Here is a 22,207-nt window from a genome sequence, read left to right on the forward strand (position 1 = left end):
GGGAAGGAGCAGTGAGAGCGAAAAAAAAGCAGTGAATCAGAAATAAAATGCTATTTTCAGATTTTTTATAGCAAGTTCAAAAGCACAAATAAGCACGGCCACACCTGCACACATCCATCTGCTCTGGACAAGTTCGTGTGTGTGGCTTAGCCCCGCCCTCAAACAGACACACAGACCTGCTGCTTTTTATACATTACATATAAACACATATATCACACATAGTTGCAGAAATATGGAGAATTTAGAAACCAGGGAGAGGATCTGTTTCCTACATTCTGGTGACTTTTGAAGAGTGAAGATATTGTTGAAAAAAATGAATTAGTTCACTGCATTTTTTATGTCAAGTACTTTTCATTTTACTTTTTATTCTCGGGAAAGAATGCAGAATAATTCACCCCTCTGGCATGAACTTGTGTGAATCTCTGGCACCAAGAAATATTCATAATTTTCATTTATTCATTCTTTGCCCCTGCAACCTAGAGAGTCTGTCAGCCTCAATAGTGATTGATGCCAATGCGACCCCTGTGATCAACAGAAGAAAAACGAAATGCACACCCCATTCAGTTAAAACGTTCGATGAGAAGCCAGAGTTCTTCATTCCAGTACATTTCAAATGTTCTGTATTTGTGTTTTTCTTTCTCCTCTCAGTTTCTCTCTCGTACTCACTGAGGAGGATGAGGTACAACAGTAGGAGATACACTACAGCGCTAGACACGCTGCGAGAACTGAAAGGGGAAAAAGGTCTGAACATGTGTCAAAAATGGGGAATAATACAGGAGAGTTGTGACCCTAGGAGGAAACCAGGAGAGGGTAACGATAAAAGGGATCCTCCTGGGAAAATCATGAGGGTTGGCAGGTACGCAGAAATGTCCTGAACACAGTAATATACTAAGGAAATACAGGCAGAGGGCAGGGTCTCCGCAGAGACTCTGACACTGCCATAGACATATTTTTGGGGGAAAATCCTACAGTATACCTTTAATTATGAATCATTTGACTTCTATAATGTGAAAGATGTCACTCACAGTGACAAACCCATAGAGAATTATCATCCAACTCTGCGGCTCCCTTCATTTCTATGGAGAAAGGCTTAGATATACCAACTCTTTGCTAACGCTACATGCACAGCACTGAGTTAGCAACTAGCTGGTGAACACAGAGGCTTAATAGCCAGACAGTTTTGGTCAGACATAGTGACAAGACCAAAACAGAGCAAAAATGAGACTAAAGGAGGACTATTGGAAATGTAGCAGATTCATCAGGTGGATACAAACTCAGCTCCAAATGAATGCAAATGTTGCTTCATCTCTGCTCATTGATGATTAAGCCACTCTTTTATAAAACTTCCTTTCCCTGTCTATGGGACTTTGCCCCAAACTCTTGAAAACTATAAATAAACAGGTCATAAATACTATCTTGTGAGTATAAATGGCACCAGGACAAAATCGGAAGAAACTACAGTTTTTGTGTCTGTATTTTGTTTTGAAGTTAGCATGGTAGCCAGCTAGCTCCAGCCTGTATCAACCGAAAGCTCCTTTGCCAGCAGTGTAAACACAAACCCTGGTCCCCGAGCTCTCAGTCCGGGCCGAGCTAACAGAAAGAACTAGCTAACAGCAGCTCCAGTTGGCAGCAGCTAGTTACTCAGGTAATATGATGCCCCCTACTGGCCAGGGTTAGGGTTAGGGTGCACCTTTAAAAGGATCACTTCGCCGTTGGTTTTCAGTCATCTCATCGAACCCTCTGCCAAACAAATATCAAACATCACCAGCTTTGTCTTTTAAGCTGTGAGATCTGTTTCCCGGGACAAATCAGATCTGCTGTCCGCGCTGTGTGAGAGAGAAAGTAAACCCGCGCTGACATGGTTTGATTTCTTTGTGTGACTTTCACGCTGCACAACATGTGTACATCACCCATTATTCAATTACGTCAGACAACAGAACGAAAGGCGTTCATTACCTTGAAACTCCTGGGTATGACAAGAAAAACAGCTCGAGAGAGAGAGATAGATGCCCCAGAGCACTCATCGTCTCAACAACTGACATGAGTAATAATCAACGTCTCCACTGACACGCCATTCAAATCTCCTCCCATCGACATCTTTGATATTGCTCGAGGCATTGTTCATTTGTTGTTCCACATGTCCGTCATGGTACAACTAGCCCCCGCCAACCCCTCCTCCTAAACACACACACACACACACCCACACCCACACACACACACACACACACACGCATACACTTCTCATTCTTCCCTGTCTGTGGCTGAAATGACTATTGACGTTTGAGTTTGGATCTGAAATGTGTTGGAAGAGAGGAGAAAGGTGGTGCATGTGGTGGTGAGGAGGGCTTAGTTTGGACATAAAACAGCTCTTCCCTAGGAGGGCAGGGAGAGGGCCATTTCACAGAGGGAAGTCCCGGATATTATGCCCATTCCCTTTCTTTGTAATTTTATTAATGGGGGGACCATTAATCCTCTCTCAGCCTGAGACCAGACAGTGTGGAGCGATTTTTTTTTGGCGGTAGGTTACAAGGGTTTGTTTTTTTTTTTTTTTTTTTGTATCCGAGTTCTCTGGGCGTCTTCTCCCCACCACGCTGATGTGATGAGGCCCTCACTCCAGCCTCTTTGTCCTGTTTGTATGCACTCCTGCTGGAGGATTGTGCAGCTGCCTGAAAAAGGAGAAACAGGAGGCAAGGACGGGGATTAAAGACGCCGCGGAGTGTCCTTGTGCCTCCGTCTTTACCTGTCTGTTTTGGTCTTTTTGTCTGTCTTTGATGGAGGTCAGTCACTTTTTCAGTCAAAAAAAAAGTACTACCCGTGCTTTCTTAGTTTCAGTTCATTTAACAAGGATAATAGAGATTGATGTAAATATTCTATATGACATACCATCATTCAGCTAATGATGTTTTGTTGATTACCACATTAGCTCTCCTAATTCTGCCGTCATATGAAGAATTACAGCAAACATCATGTTAATGTTGAGGGTCTAATGAAAATCCGCAGCTTCTTTAGGTCGGCCATGTTCACTGAACCATTCCTGTTACATCGGCGATGAAAATGAGGCAGCTCGCGCGAAAGTCAAAGGAAATTCAACATCAATAAATCACTACCGAGTTAATTTTGATCACCATAAATCACAGTAAACAAGCCCATCACCGGGAGCATTGGCAGGCTCTATCGTTAAAGCTGTCAGGGTTTCTGACAGTGCTGGAACAAGTGAAAGTTTGATGGAAGGCAACTTTCAACACGTTTCAAGAATGCCATGAAACGGTGACAGGAAGGGATGAGGCTTACGGAGAATGTGGCCCCTCGTTTTAGCAACTCAATTATCAGCCGACAATGTCCTCATTTGTTATGGTAATTATACAGTGCTAAGGTATCACAGTTGGATGGCACAGAGGCCCAGTGGTTAACATTATCACCACACAGCCAGAAGGTCCTGGACTTCAGCACGGCCTGCAAAGACACATGATCCCCCTGTCTGCATGTGACAGAGGCGGAAAGTAATTAAGTTTAAATTTAAGTTTACTCAACTTCTGTGTTTAAGTGCAATTTTGAGGTTTTTGTACTTTTTTTTGGCTCAGTGAGCAGCAGTTTATGCTTCTACTGGGCCATGTTCAGATGGAGATATACTAAAATATAATTAAATATCAGTACACCCGGGGTTACTGGTTACTTTACAGATTAGATTGTTTACATTTATGATGACATTTGATAATGCACCAAAATTAACTAAAGATTACAGTAGAAACGTTTAAATAAGTCCTACCACAATCAGTTACAAGAGCAAAATGCCACTTTAGCAACTATGCACAATGATTGTAACTAAGTACATTTACTCAACTACTGCATGAAAGTATAGCTTTGATTTACTTGTACTTAACTGAGTATTTTCTGTGTTTTGCTACTTTACACTTTCCCTTCCCCATTTTGGAGAACAAAATATAGTAGTTTTTACTCCACTACATTTATTTGATTACTTTAGTTACTAGTTACTTTACAGATTTGAATGCTGCGTCACAGCAAAAGTAGTGCATTTTAAGATGATCAGATATCAGATATTCAGAGAAGTGCTGAATATTGGTCCCAATAACTACAATGATGATAATAATCAACCCTTAGTGTGTAGTTTACATATATATAAATATACACTAGTACATTTGCAGAAATATGACTTTTAATATAAACTTTTATTCTAGTGCTATTTGTGTAGGTGGTAAGTAATATTTCTTTACTTTTACTTTTTCACAACACTGTTTACACATCAGTATTAACAAAATAAATTGTAATGAACAGTACAATGATATAACAGTAACAGGGGCCATTTTACCTCCACTCCCTTTCAGTACAATTTGCTGATCTTCTACATATCAAATCAACTGTGCATAAGATGACAAATGAAATAATCAAATTGATGTTTCAAAGACAGACGTGACAAGGAATCTCGTGGGCAGCAGGATGGTAGAGAAACATGTTGCCACACCGTCAATATAGATGAATTCTGGACATTTCCAGTATTTATGATGGAGCAATGCATGGCGCTCATGCACATGAATATAAACGCAGAATATGTAATGTTGTCCTAGCATAAGCGATAAGAAATAAAAAAAAATAGTAATAATAATAAAATCATGCGAGCATAATTTTCACATCTATATCCATTTGGAGAGACGAACAGAAGTGGAAGCATCAATTCCACAACACGCCTCGGAGACATCTGGTTCCCTGCAGGCTTTGTGTCAGAGCTGCACTTCCAGGCAGGTGCATTCCCTTTGTGTTTGAGACAGGGGAGCGGGGTACTGCTGCGTGGAGGAGATCGATCCACCCGGGGAAGTGTTGTCTCTGCCTCTGCATGACACGAGGTTCGAACATAAAGGGAGAGGTCACCCGGCGAGAGTCAGGCCGACACACCTGTGGCCATTAGGCATGTTGGGGGGGGGATATGCACACATAGACACAAGCTCAACATTCAGTTCTGGCTCCAATTTGAGAATTTTTCCTTTTTTTTTTCTTTTCCGATGGTGGATGTGTATGCATGTGAAATTGTGTAGGATGAAGTTGCCTTGGAAACGTCTCCGAGCAGCATCACCCTAGTTAACTTGCCTACCCCTTAATGATTCACCACCTCAGTAATTAGGTCTAGGTGGGTAATTAACAGCCGCATCACGTCACATTTTATCTCTCTTTAAGCAGTTGGTCATGAAGGAGGAAGAAAATAACATTTCTTAAACAATATTTTTCCATTTCAAACAAAGAATGAACTCCTGGATGTATCTGATGTGTCAAAATGTAAACATACTAACCACAAGCCATCATCCTGTTTTGTAAAATGCTTTGTTTTGATTCTGCGAGGACAGCGCAACTTGTTCCCATTAAAAACTCGATAATACAATGCACAAGCAACAGAGAACAAGGAGGTGAAAAAAATTGTAAATAGAAATGCAACAGCAGCCCTAATACTAATAATTGCATTATAGTAAAGTCGTAGCGCATGTTTCGTCGCATGTCGCAGAAATCAGCCCGGTGGCAGACCAAATAGCATGGTGAAAGCAGGGAATCAATTTATACACAGATGGTGCCAGTTTTCTATTTCAGGGTTAGGGTTAGTAATGAAATACTGATTGCACATTTCGCTGTGCAATCAGTTTTTAATTCAGAATGGTAAATTCAGGCAAGAAAAAGTTTTGCCAGTTGTGAAACTAATAGAATTCTTCTATCATGACAGTCTTCTGACTGAGATACCTCAGCCATTGCGCCTGTTCATTATTTTGGGCCTGTGCAGGAGCTGATCCAAAGGTTACAGTGAGTCAACAGCTCAGAGAGGTAATGTTGCCACAAATTCAAAGCAACAGATCTTTAGGAATACAGTTAGACATTCCTTATATCCTTTGTGTGTGGTGTGAGTGTGTGAGTGTGTGTGATGTGTGTGATGTGTGTGTGAGTGGGGGGGTCCTTCTTCCACTATGATTTGATTTGACACTGTCTGCAAAGCTATATAAATGAATTTTCGGGAATTCTGACTTAGTTTCAAGTTTGGTACGTTTCTTGGAGACAGAGCTCTGGATTTATGGGATTGTCATGTCCATAACTTTAATCAAGGTTTTAACATAAATCACGTCAACATGTCATGACTTTAGCACACTGCCGTGTGCGCTGACACGCCATCCGTCACCCCTTAATACTGCACCTGAAACACATTTGAGATTTTGCACCAGCGCAACTTTTGAGGAGTGAAGTCAAGCTGTGGTTGACCAACCCAAATCTGGCACTTTCAGTGGCAAATGTGCTGTTGTGACATAGAACAGACGGCAGGTCCTCATCTACAGTAATGTTAAGGTCAGATCACCACTTCTCTCTATGTTTGCATTGGACTGCAGTCTATCACCTGCTAATAAATTGCCTGAAACCTTTTCCACCGTGAAGCACTTCAACCAGTTTTTATTCTTTATGTGTGCGACCTGTATATACAATGTGTCAACAAAAAAGGAGGAAAACATTTTTGGCCGCAGCTCCCACAGAGCTGCTCAAACTTCATCTGATGAACAGCACTCTGTAACGTGATTTCAGGAGCTGGAGTCGGTATATAAGTGTTACAGTTTATAACACAGTGCTGTTAATACATTTTTTTCTTGTCAGCTGCATGAGTGAGTTGGGAAGAAAGATAGCGGAGGCAACACTGAGCCTAGCCCTTGTGATGTGTCTTTCCCTGTGGGCTTACTATATCCAGATTAAGGGAGAGTTCACAGATAGGCGACAGGCTCCAGCACCCATATCCAATCAGACGGATCCCTCAGGGGAACCATGTGGTGCACACATATGTGGCCACAGCCTCACAGCATGACACCACAGTGTCCTCCAGGAGTCCTCCACGAGGATCATGGGAAGCTGTGAGCAAGAGTGCAGCACTTTGACCGAATGCCATGTGATGTATTTCAAGATTAGCCGGTGCATTTCTGAGCGACGGCAAAATATGTCATGGGTGATATTATGTTTTCGCTGCGGCATGAGTACAAGTAGAAGACAAGGGGAGGCAGGGGAGGGGGTTGGTTGGGGGTGCTGTCGTCTGCCTTTTTTGAAGGCTCGCGCTCTTCAAGGCTCTCCTTCCTTCTGCTCAAAAGCCTCTCTGAAAGTCTATTCGTAACACTGCTTTACTTCTTTCCCGCTCCCTTTATCCGACAACACAATGTGGGCACTGTATCCACGTTTGTGTGCATTGTAATGAATATGTGCACATGCGTATGCACGCGCGCGTGTGAGTGAGCACACGAAAATGCTTAATGCAGTCCAACTGTGTGTGTAGCCCTGCCTACTGAAGAATGAGTCATATTTCCTCTATCAAAAGGAGACACAAACTGTATGATTTACATCCACCTCCTGACTAAGATATTTAGGAGCAGCCTTCTCTTCTCTCTTCCCGTCGCTCCCTTTCTCGACTCCATTATGAAATTTCTCCATTGCAGCTTCATATATATACACCTTTCCACGGTTTTAGGACTGCATTACATTTTATGAAAAACCTCACACAATGACATCGGGCCCCTAGAAAACCAAATAAGCCAGCACCACTCCCAGAGCCATCACACTTGATCCGTGTATGAATGAATCACACTATGCTACCATTTTCCTCTCATCTCCCTTCCTGCCCCCTACAGAACCGGAGCAAAGCCATAGCTCATATTTCCACTGACAAAAGAGGTGACAGTGAAAGGGAAGTGAAAAGGCTATAATAAATGCTACGGGAGAGGTACAAGGAAGAGAGCGCAGCGTTTGAAAACGGTAACCTTTTTCCGATGCTGATTTAGTATTCATTATTAATGACCTTTCCCTACCTGAGCAAAGCTGTTGCCAGGAAGCCCCTTCGTGTTTGTGTCTGCCAGAAGCTGGGGGCAGATGCTGCGGCCTTGTTAAGACTCGCCGGCTGATGGATTTCTGCACTTGGTATGCGTCTTTCGCACAAATACTGTTTAATTTGTCCCACTGAGTCCACGTGCTGGGTAAAGAATAGTATGAACATAGTGGGCAAGGTGTTAAAGTTCAGAGAGACATGCTCGACACAAATTACGGGTCAGACAGGGTCGATTAGTGTGTGGTTATTTACACTGTCCGTCTTCTTTCCTGGCAGGAGCGAAGACGGGGCAGAGATGGAAGGCAGGCAGTGCGAGGAGCCCCCCTTCCCTCCCAGTTATCTCCTATTTATGACATTCTATCTCATCAAACAGCATTTTTCATGCTAATTGAACTTACGGAGCAACCATGTGTACAGCGTCAGTGTGAGTGCGTGAGCCTGCGGAGGATGCGCACGTGTGTGTGTGTGTGTGTGTGTGTGTGTGTGTGTGTGTGCGTCTGTTTGCACGTTTGAACAATCGCCTCGAATGTGTTCACCCAGGCTCGGTATTCTATTCACAGAGCCTACACACTGACAATCATTCGCACACTGTGGAAGACATACTCCTAAGCACATTCAAACTCCACTGCCAGGCAGTACAGTAAAACTGATCTATCTATCTATCGCTTCACCTGTCTGTTTATCTGGCAATCCCTTCCATCATTCTGTCATCCTTTTGTCTGTCTGTCTCCATTCATCTGTCATTATCAGACAAAAAAGTGTAACACACACTTCCTCTCCGGAGCCGATAAGACTCCGCACATCACTCAGGAGCGAACCACGGGGGCCTCCGGAAAAGACGCACACACACGCGCACACACCCAACCCTGCAAGAACTCACCTAAATTACACCATTATTTCCTTTGTTGTCATCGTTCTGTCTAAGACTTGAAACGTATTTCTGTGCAGCCTCTTTTGTCTCGCCAAATGCCAAATTATTATATTGCAATCATACGCACTTCTCTGTGCCAGGGATTTAACTGCACCGTCAATATTCGCTATCATTTCCCCTTAGCAGCTATAATTAGACTGCTTACTGGGATGGTATTGTGAAGAACTTCAGCCAAACCAAAGTCTCACAGCCTTCTGTGAGGAGAGGGCTTTGAGAAAAAACAATTAAAAGACCTTGTTTTGCCATCATCAAGTAATGCATGGGGCTGTAGGCCTGCCAAAATGCTGTGGTTCATTGATATTCAGTGGTTCATTTCCAGGTAGTTCTGTCACAAAATACATTCTGAAGGAGCAGGTTCAGATCAGCTTTAAATGGGACATTTTGGTCATATTAGACAATATCGGATCCATTATAAAGGAAATAGTAACATTTTACTTTTAAGATGGAAGTCTTACCCTTTATCGGTGCTCAATGAAATTAAAACATTTTCTGAAAGGTGTATATATAAAAAAAATGTAAGAAAAACACATGTAAACGAATGTAAACTATTTTTAACATGTTATAACAGAAATTTTATATATATATATATATATATATATATATATATATATATATATGTATATATATATATATATATATATATATATATATATATATATATATATATATATATATATATATATATATATATACATATATATATACATTTAACAATATAACATAAATAACATGTATCAAAGTCCACTCCGGTCCAGTTCCGTTATTTATGCTGCACAGCTAGCCATTTTTGCATGTCCACAGAAGGTACCGTTTATAGTTCCTTGCTGGATAAAGTGTCACAAAAAAAATAAATGCAGTCCTTAGCTACATGCTCCCATACTGATGGAGAGTTGGGTTAAGTTTCGTACATTTCTGGAGCTTCACAAAACATTTTTTAAATGTAATGGCTCCTTACAGGACATCCTGAGATCCAAATTAATTTGACACAACATTATTTACACTGTGGTGTACCCACTTTAGACAGGGTATACACTTGTGCTTTTAGCTTAGCAGCAGTAGTGAACATCTTGGCTTAAAGGAGGCAGTAAATAATATCTTTTCAAATCAGTTTGGGGACTTCAAGAGAACACTGTCTATATATAATCCACATTTCATATATATATATATATATATATATATATATATATATATATATATATATATATATATATATATATATGTGGATTTAGGGGCAACAAGCTCCAAAGGGCGTATTGGAATCAACCCCTGGGCCTCTGCTGATGACTCACATGCTTTACCAAATGAGCAAACAAGGCACCCCGAAATTAAGTTTGGGTTCATTAAATCTTTAAGATTATAAAACAAAGTCCCCTTATCTGAAGCATTTATAAGCAACATACAAACATTTAATTATGGCTTATAACTCACTGTAAAGTAGTTGTAATCAGGTAAGACAGAGGTTAGTGTCTTTTAATGATCGTGTGTGTGTGTGTGTGTGTGTGTGTGTGTGTGTGTGTGTGTGTGTGTGTGTGTGTGTGTGTGTGTGTGTGTGTGTGTGTGCTTGTGTGTGTTTGCAAGGACATCCCTGCCAGTAAATAAAATCTCAGCTTGATGGAATTTCTGGGTCACATGAGCAAAGACAGGATCATATTTGTTTTTGTGAGTTTGTTCACTTGTCTGGCAACCCTCACATGTGAATTACAGTGATCCAAAAATATACAACAACCATACAAATACACAGGAATGAGCACACACACACACACACCCACACACACACACACATTCACACGAGCGCTGCACCTCATCCTCACTCTAGACATTTTTTGCCCAGGGGTATACCAGAGAACCAGGTGTTATCACACTCCCCTGTGAGTCCCACTTTCCTCCCCAGAGCAATTAATGACACCGGGGAGTCAGAAACTCTGGCCCCAAAATGGCTGCCTATCTGGAATGGAGGTGTCACATCACCCTGACAACCAGGTCAAGCCCTCGGAGTATCATCAGTGTGCGCAACAAAGCCAGGGGTCGGAGTTCACCCCACCTCGTGACCCCTCTGTGGAATTGATCTGTTGTAGTGGAAATAGGATTTTGGTGCTGCATGATTCAGACAGCAGCCCAGACACTGAAGACATTTTCTGTCTCGAATGATTGACTAGATGACTCCTGACAATCGGACACAACAATATGGTTTTATGGCCACGGAGGAGCCGTGGCAGAATTAGGTTAATTTTCTGTCACATCTCCGGGCATGACAGCACGTTCGCATCCGCGTGCCTAAAGCTGTATTTACATGTGCGGGGTGCATTCAAGTGTATGTGCGATGTTGTCGAGAAGCTGGTGTTTGTCAAGAGGCTTGTGTTTTCAGGGCAGCGAAGTCAGTCAAGGAGAGGAGCTGTCAACATGGCTGATATGTGCAGCAGGCAACTCGGCACAAGCAGAGACGCCCACCCATGTCAAATGTCACAGCACTAATTTCTTTCCAATGCAGCCCAGGTATCACCGCAGGGGCGAGAAGGCAGACACACCTCATTGTTCCACAGAATGAGATTCCCGGGAGACTCTGCAATTCACAAATCTGCAGGCTTTATTTTAATGGAATCCTCAGCATCTTGTCGTTATTGTTTTGTACTCAGCTGTATGCTGATTTTGGGATTCTTTTCGAGCAGCATACTTCGTGTAATACAGCGATTTTCCAACCCCAACAGAAAAAGAGGGATTGTATTCCTGTTAATATCATGCACTGCAACGCCATTTAAACTTGTATAACTGCTGGAAATTATTCTTATTATTGCCTCTGGTCACCGGAGCGTGATATGCACACTTAAATTATGTGCTAAATATGTGTAGCAGTACTTTACGGACCTATACATGTATGCTAATTTTACCAAGCACACAGTTTCCTGCAGTGTGATGGCTGTGTGTATTAGACTAAACACAGGCGGTGAGACATGTTTAGTCCACAGATGGGCTGGAAGGATGTTTTTACAAATTATTCTAATGGTTCTAATGCGTTATTGAATGCTTTTGTGCTTTTGTTTGTTTTCGCCCAAGGGGAGATAACATGCTGCTCCTCATCCCGGTGTCAACAAACTTCCACCGGAAGACTCTTCATTCCACGCACGACCCAGTGAAACACATTTTTCCCTGGGAAACTGAGAATTTTCCGTCTCCCAATTACCAGCTTTATTTGCACGAGCTTCTGCATATTTGTGCGTCCCTCCCTGTTAATGCTTTTATAAACAAGTAATCTTATATGTGGAGACTCTTGTGTGTGATGCCTCCACATGTGACGTAGAAATGGAACCATCGTGTTACACTGATGCGGTACATGCCAAAAACGCTGTGTGCTTTCTATAAGACAGCATACACACATTCTGAATTTACTGCAGTCGTTTTTTTTTTTTCTTCTTCTTCTTGGCACATCCTTTCCAATCTCCGACAAATTGGTGCTAATCAAGTTAAAGGGGACCTTCCTGCCCTCCTCGTCCCTCTAAACTTTCTGAGCATTTAGTCATGCACCTGCCATTTCCTCATTCCTTTGCGCTCTTCCCCCTAAATTACTGGAAGGTGATATACAGCCCGGGTGTCCCAAGGCTACAGGAGATTTAGAACTTTGTCCCATATGAAGGAGAGGTGAGAAAAGACATTACTATGCAGAATAGGTAATATTGAAAACGCCAGAGCACTTTATGGTGCCCCATGCAGATTATCAATCTATTTGTGTAACTTGGCTACCCAGAATTTCATTTCCCTTTTCATTTATTTGCCTTGCTGCAACCGTTTACAGTGGCGAAAACTGAAAATTGAAGCCATGACGAGCACGGGAGCGGTATTCCAAGGGCAAAATGGGCCTCTCCTGCTGTATGATTGGAATGGTTCATTTGCGGGGAGGGTGGGAATGAAGTGACCTCTTTTTGATGAGCTCAGAGGAATATTTTGAGAAAAGCAGGGAGGTCACATATGGTCATCTGCACCTTCTCCGTGCAGTCTTCGTAGAGGCCTTAAGCATTTGTGAGTGTTATTGAGGATTTATGTGGGCGTCCTGTCTTATAAAAGAGCAACACTTGTCACTATTGCCCTATATTAAATTCAGCACCATGGACGGAGGCATGCAGCCAGCAGCGTTGCGCCGCATTAGTTTCAGCACCACGGACAGAGGCACACATGAGGCTTGCGTTGCCCTGCATCAATTTCAGCACCACGGACAGAGGCATACACGTTGTAGCCTTGTCCTGGGTCAGTTTCAGCACCATGGACAGAGGCACACATGTTGTAGCCTTGTCCTGGGTCAGTTTCAGCACCATGGACAGAGGCACACATGTTGTAGCCTTGTCCTGGGTCAATTTCAGCACCACAGGCAGACATGTAACTCAATATTCCTCTGTTTCACCCGCCCTCGGTCCTTGGTCCTGCTTCACGCGATTGCATCGGACTGATACTGTCGCGGGGGAATGTACAGAGTTTAGCGTAACAGCAGATAAATCTGAGAAGTGTTTGCCAGACCGAGGGCTTTGAATTGCTCTCAGCACACCTGTGCAAGTGGGCACGAATGATTTGCAAGAGCTAGACAGTCATATTTGAGTATACCCAAACGGATCGGAATAAGTACCATTTGGGGAGTGGAAAGACACACTGTTACACGTCTTGCTTGTTAATTGCATATTATTATTATCAGTCCGATGGGCTCAGTCACCGGAGCCATTTCACTCCGGGCGACAGTGAAAACATTTCAAGAGTGGCTCACAGGTAGGTGGTGTGACGAGACCGACCGTGAGGGAACCATCGTGGCGCCATACCTTACATAATCATCACGGCAGTACCCACTGAACATAATTACAATGATTTGTGCCCTCCCATTTCACCCTTGTATTAAAAAATATTGCTGGAGGTAAGTCAGGCGTGAGTGCAGGCAAGGCTGCTGCCGTGAATGGAGTGTGGCCCCGAGGGAAAGCTTGTAGAGCGGAGCACAGTGTCATGCCAAAGAAAGCCAAACCCCCACCCCCACCCTTCACCCCACCCAGCCCGCTGGGGCCCGGTCATGCCGTGAGAACGGGATGACATTACCGGGCCATTTAGCTGGCGGAGGAGCAGGAAGAGGTGAGAGCGGCGCCGAGCGTGTCGCTTTTGTTATTTAATGGTTGGCTAATGTCTGGGCGGAGGGGGGTATGCCTCATAGCCAAAAAAATGAAAACAAATAGGTCAACATTATGAGCCTTGGATGTCGTTGCTATACTATGAGGCCTTGAGGCTGCATGGTTTCACTGAAGACACTGAAGCATAACTGGAGTGTACTAGCAGTTCATTTTGCTCATTATTGGAGAATGGTTCAATGCCTTGTGGCCTCTATACCCGACACTTCACCCTTCGGTTTAATATAAACAGAACATTAGCATACACTGCCGAGGATGTACCACCGCCCTCATATAAGCAATTCTACCAAGAGTCAAAAACTCATCACAGTCACACACACACAAGTTCAGATCCTCTATGTCATATAGCATAGAGCAGAATGTATGTTTCTCTTTGTTTGATTTGTGTGAATATTAAAGGTAGAATGCGTAAGATTTAGTGTATCTAGCTGTGAGGTTTATGATTGTGAGCAAAATGCTCCTTTCCTCTCTGTCTCACCTACAGTAGCTTCTAAAAAAAAAGGCAATAAAAAAAAAAAAAAACTGTCAAGGCTCTCGAGCCGGTATTTGGTTTTTCCGTACTGGGCTACAGTAGAAACAACACAACTTGGTGGACCCTGCCGCCTCTTCTTTAGACTCAAAGGGTTAATTTTAAACAGGAACGAAAACACAACAAATCTTATCTTCAGGTAAAATCATCATGAATAGCTTATTCCCAATCTGCTGATAAATCTTACACACTGCACCTTTAATGTCTTCATCAACTGTGAGATACTGCTGTCACATGCCTAAGCACAAGAGAAAGTGCGATACACCGACTAGTGTTGGACAAATGATTGACAAGTTACTACCCAGCCTGAGACACATTTGTCAAAGAGCGTTTCATAATTCCAGTTCCACTGATTCTGTTTTCATCGGCTACTCTGTCGCTCGTTTAAATGGCTTCCATCAGAATGGATTCCAGTAGGAATATCAGCACTCTTATCACTTACACAGTAGCATGACCTCAGGCATGGTGGTTGTCTTTGGGGAATAGAGATAAACAACATGAACCAAATCCCAAAGGAGTAAGCCAGAAAAACCAGTGGCTGTTGACGGACAGGTCACGCTGGTGTTCAGGTTAGAATGAACTGAGTCGAAACCATCTGATCTCCTATCCAAAAGAAGCTTTTGTCATTATGAACTGTCCCCACTTTGACAGCAAACGCTCAACCCCACTATCTCTTCATTGGCACCTTCTGCAGGTCACTCTACTCTACATTGATGGGGGGGGGGGGGTTCACTGTCAAATAACAAAGATCATTCTGTCATGTAACATGATGCTTGAGAAGACGTAATAAGAAAGCAAAGAACGCTCCCTTTTTTCTTTTTTTTTTCCCGTTTCATCAGGAATGCTCAGTCAGTTCCTATCACAGGAACATACTGGGGTTTGAAATGCATGTGTGTTTCAGCCTTTCCACTCTGAGTGGTGTTTAATATCAACACCTAACTCACTCACACTCAGATTTCCATAAATCAAGGCTAAGATAATTAGACTGGCCACTCTAGATTTGATTAAAATCTGATTGGTGGAAGCCTATAGGCCTACAGTGAGCTTAAAATTAATTTTAGGAGGAGACCGGATGAATATTGGATGTCCTTCCAAATGATGAATCAAGCTTTTTTTCGGATGTTTTCTGTGCAAAAAAAAAAAAAAAAACGAAGGGAAGGGAAGGAGAAAAACTAATGAGTTGCCGACGTCGCTGGCCGTGCCTCTCTGTGCATCGTGTCACTTTGTCCCGCTCTTGTGTGATTTTTTTTTTTTCTCCCCCCCTTCGATGTGCCCCCTCTCTACGCCACTCGGCGGTGCTCACAGACTTCCCCTCTCTGGAAATCAAATCATCTAATCCACATGACTTTTTGGAAATGGCAGAGGAAGCTGATAATACGTCTCTCCAGCGCACACAAACAAAACAAACAAAAAAAGGGGGGGGTGAAAAGAAAAAAAAACCTGTGTTTGTTCTTAAAACAATAACGAACCGTCGGAACCGTCAGAGGAATCCTCCCCGTCGGTGTGTTCCAGCTCCGCCGGCGGGACCTGCGTTTCAGCACCGCGGAGCTGTCCACCGCTCCGGGAAGCTGAGAGAGGCTGCGGCCGCTCACCGGTGGTGCTGCCGCCGCCGAGGATGGGAAGGGATGAGGAGGATGAGGAGGAAAGACTACATGCGATGATGTGAAACGTTGTTTTAAGCACGATACCAAAACCTCTCTGAGAACCACCGACACCCTCACAGTCACACCTCATCCGCGGCGGATGTTTATTTGCTGACATAAACCGACAAAACGTCAGGCGTAAATTGCTGCGAAGACATCTGTGCGGCTTATTGAAAACGAATAAGCAGAGGGAGGAGGAGGAGGAGGAGAAGATGATGAAGACGTGTGTGCGTGTCAATCACAAAGTAATACATGCTTGGGCCGGTGAACGTGCAGACATTTGCTCTGAGCAGGAGCACAAAGGAGCGTATTCTCTATATTTCTCTATTTATAGCCCCTCTCCCCTCGGTGGAATGTACCACTCGGCGCTCACATAGGAGAAAAAAGGGGGGTGTGTCGGAGGGGGGGCGAGAGAACGGAAAACTCTGGCGTTGACATATGCCGAGTTTACAGCGGGCCCCTTTTCTCCGAACCTCCCCGCCGCTCTGGCAGAGGATGAGCCGGCCCTGTCCGTTTAAACCGAGAAGACACCCATACCGACTCCTCAATGCAAAAAAAAATAAAAGGGTGCCAAGAAGCTGGGACGAGGGAACGTGGGTGTAAATAGACAGTGAACGCTCTTGGTCTCTCTCTCTCTCTCTCTCTCTCTCTCTCTCTCTCTCTCTCTCTCTCTCTCTCTCTCCCTCCCTCCCCTCCTCTTTTTCTCTCTGTCTCTCTTTTATGAAATCAATGAACGAGTTATTGGGTAGGACATAAATATAAGGAATCAAAGCCTCCACCGGGACCAGCGGCATTGCGCGCTTTTTGATATGCGTCTTCGCCAAACGCTACATGTGTTTTCACCTCAGTGTAAATACTGGCTTTGATAGGACGGGAGCGGAGTCAGCTCTGGCACAGCTTGGTCTCGGAACCCACATTTTGAGCAAGACTTCCACCAGCTTTTTTTCTTTCTTTTTTTTCAGCCTAAAAACGTTTCTCTCCACCATCGCCATCTGCTGCCGTCTGTACCCGTCCCAACTCACTGGCCGGTCCGAAAGATGGCAACTTTAACCAACGGGCAGGTGGACGGCACGGTGCACGGTGTCGGTGTGGTGTCCGCCAGCACGAACGGGCTCGTGAACGGATTAAGCCACAGCCACAGCCCGGTGGGCTGCCCGGCTACCATCCCCATGAAGGACCACGATGCCATCAAACTCTTCATCGGTCAGATCCCCCGCAACCTGGACGAGAAGGACCTCCGGCCCCTCTTCGAGGAGTTCGGCAAGATCTACGAGCTCACTGTGCTGAAGGACCGCTTCACGGGCATGCACAAAGGTGGGTGAAGCCCCCAGATTCCCCGAGACAACTATGGCTCGACTTGTTTTTTTGTTTTTTGTTTTTTGTTTTTTGTTTTTTGTTTTTTGTTTTTTGTTTTTTGTTTTTTTGTTTCGGCGTGAATTCTGTCACACATTGGCGAGAGTGGGGATCCTGAATCATGCAGGAGGTGGTGGGGTGTAAGAGCTGCACGGCTGTCGGCACATTGTGCACATATTTGTCTGAAAGACTTCATGCATGTTGTTGGGATTTATGGCACCAAAAAACAAAACACAAAAAAAAGAAAGAAAGGAAATAGAAAGAAAGACAGGGGATAGTTAATCTCTCTCTCTTTTTTTTTTTTTTTTTTTTTTTTTTGTTAGACTTGTCATTGCTGCTCCAATTTCTGCGCGTCAGTTTTTCGCTCCATTCCTGAGCAAACACATCCGAGCGTGAGAGTGTCACGAATCGGGAGTCACGACGGCACGAATTTATGTAGGGTGAAGTGAGGAGGAGCGCTGTTCCCATTTGGGCAGTGTGCACGGGGAGTGTTCACACATCCAGTCCGGCGGTTGTAAACGTGCTTTCATTCACCACGGCGCTAAATCCAGGCCATTAACCTCACGTTTTCACGTTGCAATAGCGGGGAGGCTGTGTTAGATTGCCCGCAGCACCATACACTCTGTTGCCCGTAACTCTCTCCCTGTGTGTGTGTGTGTGTGTGTGTGTGTGTGTGTGTGTGTGTGTGTGTTTGTGCGTGTTGGGGGGGTTGGTGATGAGGAGGGGGGATGGCGGTCGCGCGTGCACGTGTGTACGCACGTGTGCTACACAAGAGGAGTAAGGGCCTGTGATTGTATTGTACTTCAGCACAGCCTTTTTTTCTTTTCTTTTCTTTTTTTTTTTTTTTTTTTTTTTTTTTAAATTTTAAAGTCAGCGGTTTCAGCTCTCCCACCTTGAAAATACCAACTTTACTACAAGGGACGATGCAGATTTCACAGAAATCTATTTAAAGGGGCACCCTGTAGTTTTGGAGATTAAATTCAATATTCATATTTAGAATATTAATGAGGTAATAACACCAACTCACAAATTCTATGACTGAATAAGCAAGCTGCGCTCAGGCCATCAGAATACTGTCTGAAGGCAGAACGGTAGCAGGGTCCACCACATATGAGCAAAGTAAAACAGGGTGAAACTGTGTTGTCCGTTAAGGTCAGCTTGTTTATTCAGTCATGAAAATGAAGAGCGTTTGTCTATTTGGTCTCCTCTGGTTGAAATGTATTCCCCAAAACTAAATACTGCACCTTTAATTGATTATATAAGTTCTAACAATGGACACTGTAACACCTTTTTTTTTGGTATCTTTTCCTCGCGTGACCCCGACTGACACACAGCGATACTGATGACGATGCCTCTTGAATTATAGTCCTTTATTTTTGGTGCGGCAGGAGAGTTCCTGCTTTATTTTATTTCCTCTCTCGGGGGAAGAGTCATTCTCTGCAAATCTCCATCTAATGAGAGGTCACTAATTGATCTGCTATACCTGCAGGACATCTCCTGGGGGAGCAAAGTACATTAAGAATGAGCTATCACTTCTTTTTAGGAGTCCAGCCCTCCTCCCCCTTTTTTTAACAGCCCCCCCATGCAAACAATGTGTGACATGCACCATGTGTCAGGAAATGATTATGATATACAAATAATCTTGGAGGGCGGAGACTGTCTGCAGGCAATGGTGGAAACCAAAGAGGTGGAGAAGGAGAAGATGTGGTGGGGGCTGGAGGGAGGGAGGGGGGGGTTATCTTTTATTAATAGCCCAGCTGTAGTAGCGACTCCCTGTTGGACAGTTAATCATCAGTGGCCCCAGAACTATAGGCACGGCTCACCAGCTGATTCTAAGAACTGTCTCCTCACCGCGATATACGGCCCTGCTTCCCGGGCAGGGCCCCCGCTTTCATTAGCGAGCCCCCGCTGCGCTCATATTTTAACTAGCTGGAGGCACTAGCTACTCCCTGGCTCACCAGCTCGCTGGCTCGCTCACTGCAAGCTGCTCGGAGGGCCGCGTTCCCCTCCACAGACTCCTGACACCTTCCCGAAGGTTTTTCCATAGAAGGTTCCCCAAATTAGCAGTAAAAGACAGCACGTTCCCGCGAATAACAGCCAATATGACTGACTGTGTACACTGCCGTCATACTGGTTTTATTGAAGGCTGCACAGCACAACGTGAATCAGGTGTAGTGAGCGATCACAGACAGAGACAAGAGTAAATACACTCACAAGCAAACAAAACGCACATTCTGATGAGGAATAATTCATGCTGTGTCTATTTTCATCTCGCAAAATGAAAGCCATTTAAAGCGCCTCAACTGTTGAAGTCACTGTTCGGAAAAGAGAGCTGCACCCAGGTCGCAGTCTCCCTCCCTTTGAGACCGTTACACCTCTGCCTGGACTCTCTGCCTCAGGTCAGGCTCACTGTTGCTCAGAGTGCCTTTTTTGCTGGTTTTAAAAACGCTATCCAAATGTACATTTTACGAACTTTCACCGCTCTTCTCCCTCGGCTCCTTCGTACTGTTTGCATTTCTCAGGGCCCTGCCACAGAGCAGAGAGAGTCAAAGCGAGGGCATGACGACCCTCTCAGGTGTGAAATGCTCCAGTGGAGTGAAGTCTATACAACTGCCCACCAGAAAACTCCTTTTTCTATTCTCCCCCACCATCTAACCCCGCTCCATCCGCACCTTTCTTCCCTTTTTTACCCTCCCCTCCCTTTTTGTCTCCACTTTATGTGCTGGCGCTGACGTGTTGCCTGTTCGGCGACGGTGCATCACGTTGGATAATAGCAGTGGTGGCACAAAGCCTCAGCTGGAACCGGAGATTGTAGATGATCAGCGACCATCTTTCCTTTACAATTTTGTCCTACCTGTAGTTTCTTCAAATGGCACACACTTGGTAACTGTCATCGCTAACAATGTAACGCCTCATCGGGGGGATGCTGTTGCATTCGTTTTACTCTTTACCCAAAGGAGACGTGGCACTTCAACAAAGAAATAAGCGTGGTTTTCAGCTTTTTGCTTTTTTTTTTTATCCAGCCACGGCAGGTAATAAAAGCCCTTGTGTTCCGCTGTACATCAACAAGCCTAAAGAAACAGCCTTTTGCTATGGTAATGCTACCTCTGAAGAAAGAGACCCCTATTACAGCCATTGTCAGCCGTGCCTGTGATACTATTGCCATAACCCTCCCCATAATGACTCCATGTATCACTCGTAATCTAGTCTTTAGGATTCTGTCCCCTTGGAATGGAGGGGTGGAAGGCAGCGGGGGGAGGATGGGAGCGCAGGACGGACGGGGGTCTGCAGAGGCTGGGAGTGGGGCGCAGGGACACCAGTGCAGGCCCACATTCTCCCAATGATTTTATTTCTCTCCCCTCTGCGACCGAGCCATGCTAATAGAGGCCATTTATAATGGTCACCGGCTGCTGCTGCTGCTGCTGCTCCTGCTGCTACCAAGCACAACGGGGCTGAGAGGCACGGCTAGCACAAAGAGCCAGCCCCCTTCTTTTTTTTTTTCCTCTTTTCTCCTCTCCCTGGCAATGCAGCATGGGAGGTGGGGGATCTATTCAAGAGGGGAAGGTGTAGATATGATTGCTCGCGCTATTCATCAGCCCGATTTTCATGTAATAATCACCGGGGCGATTGAGCTGCGATGATACGGGGGAGCACATTTTAATAACCAAAGGTGTTCTCTGTTGTTTTACGGCTGTCACGTCTTCGGGCCAAAACCTTTTGTTGTCGACACCTTTTGTTTTGTTCCCCCCCCCCCCAAGCAAATGCAACTGTCACTAAGTTTGTTTTACTGCCGTTGTGGTAATTTAATGCCAGTAATACTGTAGATTTGTCCTTGGCCAAACTAAATACATTAGCAACAGCTCTCGCCATGAGCTCAGACAGTTAAAGTAGTTACAAAGCTGGGGAGTTTTCTCAAAGTCAAAGCAGGTGTGGAAACTTCATTTAGATTTGGGGCCAAATGGTCCACTTTTTGACCTGGCAAGTGAAGTAAACAGAGAGTCACGGGTCTGAAGTGCAGAGGAAGAGCTATAGTGATTATAAACTGTAAAGACCTTTGGCTGTTTCAGATCTAATATCAATACTTGAGCAAATGATCATATAAGGTTTAATATGTTTGAAGTCAAACAAGTGGAGTGTAACAACCAATTGTAATCTTGTTTAAATTCACCCATCCCGCAGATGGTTTATGCTACAGATGGGGGGTATAATCTGTGCGGGTCATAAAGGGAGTTATGGTTCCCTCTGAACGCCTATGGCTTTTGATATGGCAGCCCTTTTAGCGTGGAGCGCGTGCGGTGGGGGGAAGCAGGATCAGAGCAGATCATCGGGCTCATCGTGTTTTTTGGTGAGGCCAGGAAGTCACGATGCCAAAAACATGAAAGACCCATGCTGTGTTTTATTGCAGGCAATTAGGTGTTACAGGTTGCCATTAGAGGAGCACCGTCTGCGGGAAAAAAAGGGAGATAAAACCAAATTTGGCTTTGAACAAAGAGAAAGAGGAGCGTGTGTGTGTGTTTTTTTCCGTCCTGCAGGTCTGCGTTAATGCAGCATGTGTTCCGGCCGAAAAATTTCACTCTCGTTGCATCATCCTCTCTCTGTGGGATCCTTCTCTCTCCTCCTCTCGCATTTGGTTTGGGATGAGTGTGTGTGTGTGTGTGTGTGTGTGTGTGTGTGTGTGTGTGTGTGTGTGTGTGTGTGCGCGCATCTCAGAGTGTGTGTGTGTGTGCGCGTGTCTCTGTGTGTTTATGGGCTCCTCCT

At 44.4% G+C, this 22,207-nt stretch overlaps 1 protein-coding gene across 5 annotated transcripts in view; it reads left to right on the top strand.

The window, feature by feature from the left end:
- Positions 1-16,813: 16,813 nt before the first annotated feature.
- The window catches only part of celf4 (CUGBP, Elav-like family member 4), a 93,633-nt gene continuing 88,239 nt past the window's right edge, over positions 16,814-22,207 (top strand). For all 5 annotated transcript variants that reach the window (XM_037100094.1, XM_037100098.1, XM_037100095.1 and 2 more), the window contains exon 1: positions 16,814-17,410. In XM_037100094.1, coding sequence (XP_036955989.1) covers positions 17,134-17,410 — 277 coding nt within the window. In that variant the 5' untranslated portion in view covers positions 16,814-17,133. The remainder of the gene's footprint in view (positions 17,411-22,207) is intronic.

The sequence above is a fragment of the Acanthopagrus latus genome, chromosome 6 (assembly GCF_904848185.1).
Source record: "Acanthopagrus latus isolate v.2019 chromosome 6, fAcaLat1.1, whole genome shotgun sequence".
NCBI lineage: Eukaryota > Metazoa > Chordata > Actinopteri > Spariformes > Sparidae > Acanthopagrus > Acanthopagrus latus.